Source organism: Callorhinus ursinus, unplaced genomic scaffold (assembly GCF_003265705.2).
Source record: "Callorhinus ursinus isolate GAN/ISIS: 27379988/994484 unplaced genomic scaffold, GSC_fseal_2.0 scaffold5, whole genome shotgun sequence".
Lineage (NCBI taxonomy): Eukaryota > Metazoa > Chordata > Mammalia > Carnivora > Otariidae > Callorhinus > Callorhinus ursinus.
Genome location: NW_027397067.1, coordinates 17,908,900 through 17,918,482, shown reverse-complemented (window position 1 = coordinate 17,918,482; position 9,583 = coordinate 17,908,900). Strand labels below are relative to the sequence as shown.

Here is a 9,583-nt window from a genome sequence, read left to right as displayed (position 1 = left end):
TCAGTTAGGTTAAAAATAAATTGAACGAGCAATATAATAAGGAATGATATAAAAGGTGTTTTACCTTCCCAGAACCCATATCTTGAGAAAACGGAACTATAAAAAGGCGTTTTAAGTTTTCAAAGTGGTGCATGCAAGCTCCTCTTCAATTCACATTTGCACCTGCATCTCTGATTTGCAAAAATTGATGCGTAAAATTTCAAAATAGCAAAATGTAAGTTTGTTATAATATTAACATGTGGTTTAGTGCTCTATGCAGTAGAGCATGTTACCTTGCAAATTTGGATCCTTTACCATTTCTAATTGTTACTGTAATCTGCTTCAATGTTACTTGATTCCAGCAGTTCAGTTTTACACTTGTTCTAAAGTAGTTCGAACTGCTGGAAGCTCCTTCCATGCAATTCTCCCCTCCTCCCGTCTCTCCTGCGAGGGAAGGTCACCTTCTATAGTTGACTACCATACTGATTTATCTGGGCAAAATTTCCAGTTCGCTCTTGTCTTCCTGCATTGTTCTTCTGGATCCGGGTTCCATTATTTCCCGTACAGCGAGCTAAGGGATTAAGCACTGCGAAGACTGGACGCAGACTTGGCTTATTTCCTTTTTCTGTGCCAAGAACGACTCCAGCTAAAAACTTATTTCACCTGTCACTCCTGCTCATTCTTGATATTCGGTTTCCTACCACAGTCTTCGCTACTCCAGTAGCTCTGATGTCTAGGCAAAAAATAGCTCACATTTTTGCTTAAACAATAACGGCCGCGCAAATTTTATGGTTAGATTTGTCTCAAATCGGAAGACCGCGCCTCCTAACTAACGAGGCGGGATACACACGAGGAGTTAGGAATCGAGGAGCTGTGGCTGAAAGGAGGGTGCGGGGACGTGCCTTGGCGAGGCCGCCCAACCCCCAAGGACCGTGTCCGCGAGCCCCGGGAAGTTTGGACTCGCGCCGCAGCTTCCGGACCCGCCTCTAAGCGAGCACCGGAACTCGCTTTCCCAGCAGGCCCCGCGCAGTGCGGCGCTCGGCGCGCTCCGAGTCCTGTCAAGGGAAGACCCGCGAGCCCGCCCTGCGGCCCCACCCCCTGACTCCCAGCTCCTTCCACGACTCCCGCGAGTTCCAGTCCCGACTTCCAGCTCCCCAGCCCCGCCCCCAGTCGCGCGCGCTCTCCCCGCCCCGCCCTCGTCCCCCCGCGTGCGGCCGCTACAGCCAATGAGGTTCGGGGCCGCGTGCGCAGATTCAAACGGCGGCTCTTGAGGGAGGCTGGGCGCGAGATTCGGCGGTGCGGACAAAACCCTGCAGGAGGCTGCGAGCCCTGCAGAGCTGCTCGCTGCGGGGTGAGGGCGGGGGTCGGCGCCCGCCGCAGAGCTGAGCTGGGACCACTGAGTAGAGGCTGAGAGGCGGCGGGAGGGGCCGGCGGAGGGCGGGAGCGCGCCTCCTGACATGTTGGGGGCATCCCTGACCGGGCCGGACCGGGGCTAGGAGCGGCGCTGCGGGCCGGGGGCGGGTCGCGGTCCGCCCCTCCGTCCTGCCCTGCGGGGGACTTGCGTTCCACTCTCGGTCGCCTCGGAGAGGGAGCGAGGGAAACGGCTTGGAGGGTCGGGGACAAGGAGCATTCGCTTGAGGCTGGAGGAGGCTTAACTGCGTCCCCGCCCAGCCCGCGCCTATGCGGTACTTGAAGGATGGCGAAGAGGTCGCGCAGGTGGGTGACATCCCTTTCACTCAGGCCTGTTGGCACTGTCCCGGCTCAGATTCTTTTCCCTGTCCCAATGCTTCCCCATCAGGCCCTCCCCAGCTGGGGCAGAGGTTTTCCTTCCCGCAGCCCCACAGCCTCTTCGGCCCGGCTGGCCCAATCGCAGCCGTGACGTGTGTAGAGTTGGGGACCACTGTGTTTAAGGCGCAGAAAGTGAGTAACAAATGCCCAGATTGCTCTAAGGAGTTGATTCTCCCAACAGCGCACGTCCAGACTTCAGTCTCTCACAGCCACTTGGTCGGAGTTTCTTGCCAGGTAAGTCTGCGCTTTCAGGGAGGACCCTACGCACCTAAAAGTGCTCATGTGCAGCCCGGACGGCTTGAAAATGGTGTCCGGAGAGATTCTTTTTTTCTGAATTACTGTATCAGTTAAACTCTGATAAACGTGCGCTGGGAGCCCTCTGCCATCTTTGCTACCTTGACAGGTAGGGAAAATCCTCCGCAATAGCTGAGGAGAGAGGACCTTTTTGATGTTTTCTGTAATTACCATTCCCATGTTCTCAGCTTTATGTATATATTTTTAGTATCTTCTGCTGGGAAGTTGTTACACTGTTACTACCCGTAGCTTGATCTTAAAACAATGTTTGATTCACTGAGTATTTTTAGTTCCGTGTTTGGCTCTGTCTGTAACTAAGTGTTGCCCAGAGAGGTAGGGCATAATTTTTGTTGGAAAACTTGCTAGGAGGAATTTACTCATCTAATTTTTATTTATACGTTGCTATAGTAGCTACACCTAAATTGTGTGTAGTAACCACTTAGATGACACAAAACGAGGTTGTCTTTTGTCAGTAGTATTAAATAAACCTGAAAAGATGTTTGGCAGGATTTCCAGGTGGTTTTGTTTATCTAGGTTCACAGCCTTAAAGTCATAACTAGAGATGTATTTCTTAAGTTGAAATTTAGTAGTAGGATTCATTCATTGCAGATTTCTGTTAAAAATTGGCAATAACTACACATTATATTTGTTGCTTTATTAATTTATTAATCATCTGTATGTAAAGTATTTCTGCAGAAATCAGCATAAAATAAGTCCTTTTTAGACTTATTTTGTGACAACTACGGTGTAGGTCAAACTCTTCAGATGGAACAAATATACACTCACATAAACCCACCTCTCTACAACAGGGTTTTCAACCTTGTCACTACTGATACATGGATTAGATAATTCTCGGTAGTGGGGGGCTGCCCTATGCTTTGTAGTATGTTTAATAGCATCCGTGGCCCTGTCCAGTAGGTGCCAGTAACACCGTTTCTCTGAGTTGTGACAATCAAATGTTTCCAGACATTACCAAATGTGTGTTGAGGGGGGTAGAATCACCCAGGTGAGAATCTCTGCTCTAATTAACTTCCTAATCTTCAGAAAAGATAGATATTAAAAGCTCCTATAATTATAATTACTGAGGTACTGGCTTAGGCCTTGTGGATTTTTAAATATACAAAACTTTTAAAATAAAATAATTTCATTAAGCAAAGTGACAAGTGACTGTCAACTCAAAAACAGAAGTTTGTTTATATTCATTGTGTGGCATTATCTACCTATCACTATTGATGTTAATCTTATTTGAAAGAGTGTCTTAGCTAATGCTATCATCATCATTTAGTTATGGTTAGACACGGATGCTTGAATGTTAGAACCCTGTCCTCCAATTGATTTTGTCTGTTCATTTCATAGTTTTTGTATGCTTCATAATAATAGACTAAGAAAGGAGAAGTGATTTAATGACTAATTTGCCTGTGTACGTTATTTTCTTTTATTCATAATACTGTGAGCATTGAGATCTGAACATTGATTGTACTGTTCACTTTTGTTCTTTGTCAGCTGTATGAATTAAAATGTATTATAGAATGATTTAAAAAGTCATAAGGCTGGAGTAATTAAATGCAGTGGGGTGAAGCTATGCTCCCTATGGGAATATAGAGGTAGAGGATGTGGTGAGAAATTATCACATCTAAATGGTGTATTTCTTAGGCTCTTCATACTTAAATGTGTTTCATGCTCTAAATTATATTTCTTGTATATGAAAATAGTCTTATTTATCTTATAAGATAATAGAATGTGAAATGTTTTGAAGGTGAAATTATTGGGCAAAGTCTGGTCTCATGCCTTTTGGCTAAATGTCTTAATAAATATGAACCTAATTTATAGTTGAGAAAGAAAATAATTTGGTCAATTTAAGATCTCTACTATATGACTAAGTATTTGAGTGCAAACTATAGTTTGCTATATAAAAGTTTTGCATAAGACTATGGGTATAAATCCTGTAATATACTTTTTTCTGTATGATATGAAAAAAAAGTAAAAAAAACTGTTACCTTAGGCTGAAACAACTGGAGGATGTTGGCTCTTTTGACTTTTGTTTAAGATAGCTGCAGTATCTCTGATCTAGATTTACATAAAGGAAAAGGCTCATTTAGTGTTGTGACTTTAAATAGTTTTAGATCTCACTGGGGGTTTTAATGATATAATTTATAGGCAATACCAAAATTGGTATATGTTATTAACATGTATTTGATTTTTAAGCATATTTATGTATTGAGTAATTAATTTTAGTTTTTAAAAACTAGATCTACCCTTAAAAATAAACTTTAAAAAATGTCGTTTAGAAACTAGAAGACATATTTAAGTAGTAACAGATTCAGGTATTTACACTTGGTGAACTGCACTAAACTGGAAAGGTAAAAGCCAGCTTTTGCATTGGAAAATGTTTTTTAGTGGGTTATGTGTGTGTATGGGAGGCAATTTTACTATGTTATTTCCAGCAAAATGAGTGTTATAGGTGAAAGAATACTGAAAATGAGAACTGATTTTTTAAGCAGCTTTGTCATTAATTAGCAATATTGTTTTAGAAAAGCAAGTAAACTCTATATCCCAGTTTTAAGTTTGTTAATCTAGGGGTTTGGATTTTAGGGTCTGTAAAGTAACTTCCAGATTTAATATATATCCTGTTTTGAATCCTTGTGTAATCATCTTTGCTCATTTAAAAATATACACAACTAATGGAATAAAATAGAAAAGTTCAGTCATCATTTTTGTTTATGAGTAGGTAGGTAGAATTCCCTTCAGTACTTATTTCAGTATTACTATTAATACTGGTCAAATGAAGTCAAATTTGTCTTAATAATGATGCTAGTTTGCAGTCCAGGTTTGGAAATAAAATATTCATGTATGCAGTACATAATATTAACCACCGGGTGGCCTGATTTCACTTTTTAAAATCAACCTGGTAAATTTTCATACCTTGAATTTGATTGGATTTAAGAAAATGTAGAATTACCCTGTCAAGACAGTTTATTTTTTTTTTAAAGATTTTATTTATTTATTTGACAGAGACACAGCGAGAGAAGGAGCACAAGCAGAGGGAGTGGGAGAGGGAGAAGCAGGCTTCCCGCTAAGCAGGGAGGGAGCCCGATGTGGGCCTTGATCGCAGGACCCTGGGACTATGACCTGAGCCCAAGGCAGATGCTTAATGACTGAGCCACCCAGGTGCCCCAAGCCAGTTTAAAATAAAGATGTAATTTTGGATTTTGATAAAATTTTCGGATTTGATGATTTGTGACTCAAAATACAATCAAGTTGAAGTGATTTTATTAGAGCAAATTTGATAGAACTATTGATATTTCTTTAATTTTGAACCAGTGATTCTTTTCAAATAAAAGTAAATTTTTAAAAATTCTCAAATTCTTCCTTTCAATACCTCATTTTACTCTAAAAATTAGTATCCCTTAAAAATTGAATTTTTCGGGGCGCCTGGGTGGCTCAGTCTGTTAAGCGGCTGCCTTCGGCTCGGGTCGTGATCCTAGAGTCCTGGGATCGAGCCCCATGTCCAATTCTGTGCTTAGCGGGGAGCCTGCTTCTCCCTCTCCCTCTGCCTGCCTGTCTGCCTGCTTGTGATCTCTCTCTCTCTCTCTCTCTCTCTCTGTGTCAAATAAATAAATAAAAAATCTTAAAAAAAAATTGAACTTCTCCCTAAGTGTTTTATCTTAATATAGTCAAGTATGAGTAATTTGTGTATTATTTCACAAGGTAAGTTATGACTGTAACATCCTATTAGCTTACACCCAGTGTAAAGTTTCTCTTAACCATTTTCCTGGCCTAATGAGTCATCGTATTTGTGTGTGTGTGTGTGTGTGTGTGTACGTGCTTCATTTTGCTGTTTGATAATCACCCTAATCACTTTGTTCATTTCATAATCTAAAAAAAAGAAAACTTTTCATTTGAATGTAGTGCTTAGTTTATATATCAGACAGTTATAGAATAAATATTTTCTTTGACTTAAAAAAATAAAACTGGCAGAATAATTCTGGTAACCAAGTCCTGGGTGAAGATTCAGAAACCAAATTCCTTTTCTATTTTTGCTTTGTGTCTGGAGAAATAATTTCACCTATTTTTGTTGTCTTCTAGATCAGTCATCCTAGTCTAAAAATGACTTACTTATGTAGTAAGGAGTTGATTTTATTTAGTTATTATATATTATCATCACTGATTGCTACAATATAAAAGTGCTAAACGATGATATTAAAAAGCAGATAAATGGAACAGATTTGTTTTGATGGTGTCTAACCATTATTAAGCAGTGGTGAAAGTAGAATATTGATGAGATTACATGTGGGGTTTTATCCCTTCTCTTTTTTATTGGCAAATTGTACACATTCTCAGGCATCTTTCTATTGTAGCTAATGATATTGATAATTTTCTAGGATCTTATTCTGTCACACTTATTTAAAAGTTGTATCATTCTTTCAACAGTTACTTAACCAATATAGAAATAACTTATGCTAAAACTAAGAAGTAGCTAGGTGGATAGACTCCAGGAAAGTCCCAGTGGTAGAGAGATGATTCTAAGAATTCTACTTTAATCCTCCCTCACACTCACCCCACTCAAAAAACCCAGCTTCCTGAACATTGACTGGGCTGTATAACTCTCTGAAACTGATGACCATGCTGATGCAAAACAGAGAATGAAACCTCATGTAGAAATAGAAATTTCTCACAAACCAAGTATGTGGTTAAAAAATAAGGCCAAATTTTAAAGTTGAACAAGTTTTCAGGAAAATTACTCCTTGGTAACTGGTCTTTTGACCCAAATAACATCTTTGGACTCATACCCTTAAGTTAAAATAATTTGATAAGAACCGACAGTGAATTTTGTACAGATTAGACTTGATGTAGATATTTTTTTTGAACACTCAAGATTTATATAGGCAAGTCCCTGAATTAAACATTTTTTGATCTAGAAATAACCTAATTTTTAAAAGCAGTCTCAAATATGCCTTTGTGAAAGCTGTTGGGATCTGAGGGGTGGGAAAAAGGGGGAACCTGTGAAAAGCACAACTGAGGGCTGTTTGGGATGGCAGGAAGTGGTAATGTTGCTGGGGACAGTTCCAGGAAAGGTTAGGCAAGATTAGTAGACACCCCAAAGAACCCCTTCTGTACTGAATATTTTGTTTGTTTCAGCAGGTTATGCTCCTTAAAATTCTACCATTTGGAGGTGCATTTGGATTTTGAAAGTCCTTTTTAATAAATGGGAATGCCTTTCCCCTTCTAGAGGTATTTTCATTTGTTAAAAAAAAGTTTTCTCTCTCATATCCAGTGAGATCAGCTGTATTGAGGGAGGTGGAAGTTTTCATTGGGTTGGAAGGGAATGAGGTGATTTTGGAATACAAGTACTTGGAGGAGGTAAAAGAGTAAGGAAGATCATTCACTGATCATTAATTTTACAAATATTACAGGTACTGTGCTTGGTGCTGAGAGGTATCAGATATGGTCTTTGCATTCCTGAACTTACTATTTGGTTGGAAAGGTTGGCATGTGTGATGAGCATTAAAAAAGAAGGGTAGATGCCATGAGTACATACAAATTGGACAGAAAGCCTCAGTATGGTGCTTTTTCTGATTTGGTAGCCTTCTTAGAAATTTATTAAGTCACTGGATCCTGAACCATCTCCATTTTAACTATTTAATCTTGGCTAATCAGGTGGATATTTCTGATAGCTGAAGATGGCAGCAAATAACAGGTATTTCTTTATTTAAACTTGTGTCTTTATTTTCAGATTAATTCAACAAAACAAGCATAGAACTGGCAGATTATTGTTACAAATAGACACTGGCTTTAGGGAGAGAGCATTGGAATGTTGAAATGCATTGAACCGAAGCAGATAGATAGTTATATAGGTAGAGGAGTTGGGGATCTTGGTGTCTTGTTTGGTCGGATATGAAGAACTTTGGTTCGGGGGCGGGGGGAAGGGGGGGCTCGCACCAGGCTGGCTCAGTTGGTAGAACATGTGATTCTTGATCTCTGGGTCATGAGTTCAACCTTCACATTGGACATGAAGCCTTCTTAAAAAAAAAAAAAGAATTTTGGTCCTATAGAATTGACAAATCAAGGGAAATCAGAAGTTCCTGCAAAGGATCTATAGACAGTATATATTAAATCTAGGCCTTCATTTTTCAGTTTTGTAACAAACTGTATGTAGATATTGGGAACTACCCACATGTTCTTAAATATATTACATTAAAGTTAAATCATCAAACTTTAGCTATTTGAAATCAGAGTGAATTTTTGGAAAAGAGTTGAATCTAGTAAAGCAGAAATAATCTCGAATATTGTTGGGCAGTCAGCCTATGCACATAATACTAATATTGAGCTACCTCTCTGTGCCATGTGCTATATGAGGTGTCTTATATGTTTTTTCATTTAATTTTATCCTTGAAGCACTATAAGGTAGGTGGTATTATCCTTATTTCACAAAGAGGTAAACTAAAGCCCCAAGAGGTTAATATATCCATGATGCAAAATAAGTAGTTCAGTTATAACTAGAACCATGTTCTGATTTCAAAACATACTTTAGGTTTGTCTTTGGTATCTTCCAGCTTCTTAGTATCCTCTTCCCTATTCTTCTAGTATGTGGTAGTATACTGGTTAAATAGTGAATTTTGGAGTTCAGTCTTGCTACATTTGGCGTAACTGTAGGCAAGAAGTTACTTTTCTAAGTCAAAGTCTCCCTTTTCTGTAAAGTGGGAATAGTAGTATTTCCCTCTTGGGGTTGTTGTGGGGTTTTAAGACAGAAATTTCAGAGACTACCTAATGTCTGGTACTTAGAAAGTTTTTTTTTTTTTTAAAGATTTTATTTATTTATTTGACAGAGAGACACAGCGAGAGAGGGAACACAAGCAGGGGGAGTGGGAGAGGGAGAAGCAGGCTTCCCGCTGAGCAGGGATCCCGATGCAGGGCTCGATCCCAGGACCCTGGGACCATGACCTGAGCCGAAGGCAGACGCCCAACGACTGAGCCACCCAGGCGCCCCTGGTACTTAGAAAGTTTAAATAAATATTTGCTCTTATTATTTTCAGATGCTCATGACCGTATTCAGTCCTCTAGCTACTCAAAACCCTCTAATTCAGTTTATCATAAAGACCCACCCTCTTTTCTGAGGCTTCATGTTCTCATGGCTTTAACTGTTTTCTGTATGCTGGTGATTGCCAAAACTGTGTGTCTACTCTAGGCCTCTTAACCTGAGCAGAAGATCCATGTGCCCTGGTGCCTTCCTAGATCTGCTCTGCCCAATGGAATAGCCATTCCCCACATGTTGCTATTGAGCTCTTGAAATGTGGTTAGTCTGAATTGCAATGTACTCTATAAAATACACACTAGATTTTGAAGACTTTAGTAAGTAAAAAAGGAATGTAAACTAGTTCATGATTATGTTGAGTATGTGTTGAGGTAGTAATTTTTTAATATATTGGGTTAAATAATTAACATTATTTTGACCTGTTTCTATTTTTAAAATGTGGCTACTAGGAAATTACATATATGGCTGTGTTATATTTCTCTTGACAGT

At 39.7% G+C, this 9,583-nt stretch overlaps 1 protein-coding gene across 7 annotated transcripts in view; it reads left to right on the top strand.

The window, feature by feature from the left end:
- The first annotated feature begins 1,252 nt into the window (after positions 1 to 1,252).
- MYBL1 (MYB proto-oncogene like 1) overlaps positions 1,253 to 9,583 on the top strand; it is a 38,602-nt gene continuing 30,271 nt past the window's right edge. For 4 of the 7 annotated variants that reach the window (XM_025870676.2, XM_025870673.2, XM_025870674.2 and 1 more), the window contains exon 1: positions 3,003 to 3,067. In XM_025870676.2, the coding sequence (XP_025726461.1) occupies positions 3,018 to 3,067 (50 nt within the window). In that variant the 5' untranslated portion in view covers positions 3,003 to 3,017. Of the gene's footprint in view, positions 1,696 to 3,002; positions 3,068 to 7,065; positions 7,393 to 9,583 lie in introns of those variants that run through there. The other 3 variants (XM_025870675.2, XM_025870671.2, XM_025870672.2) reach the window with 3 other exon arrangements.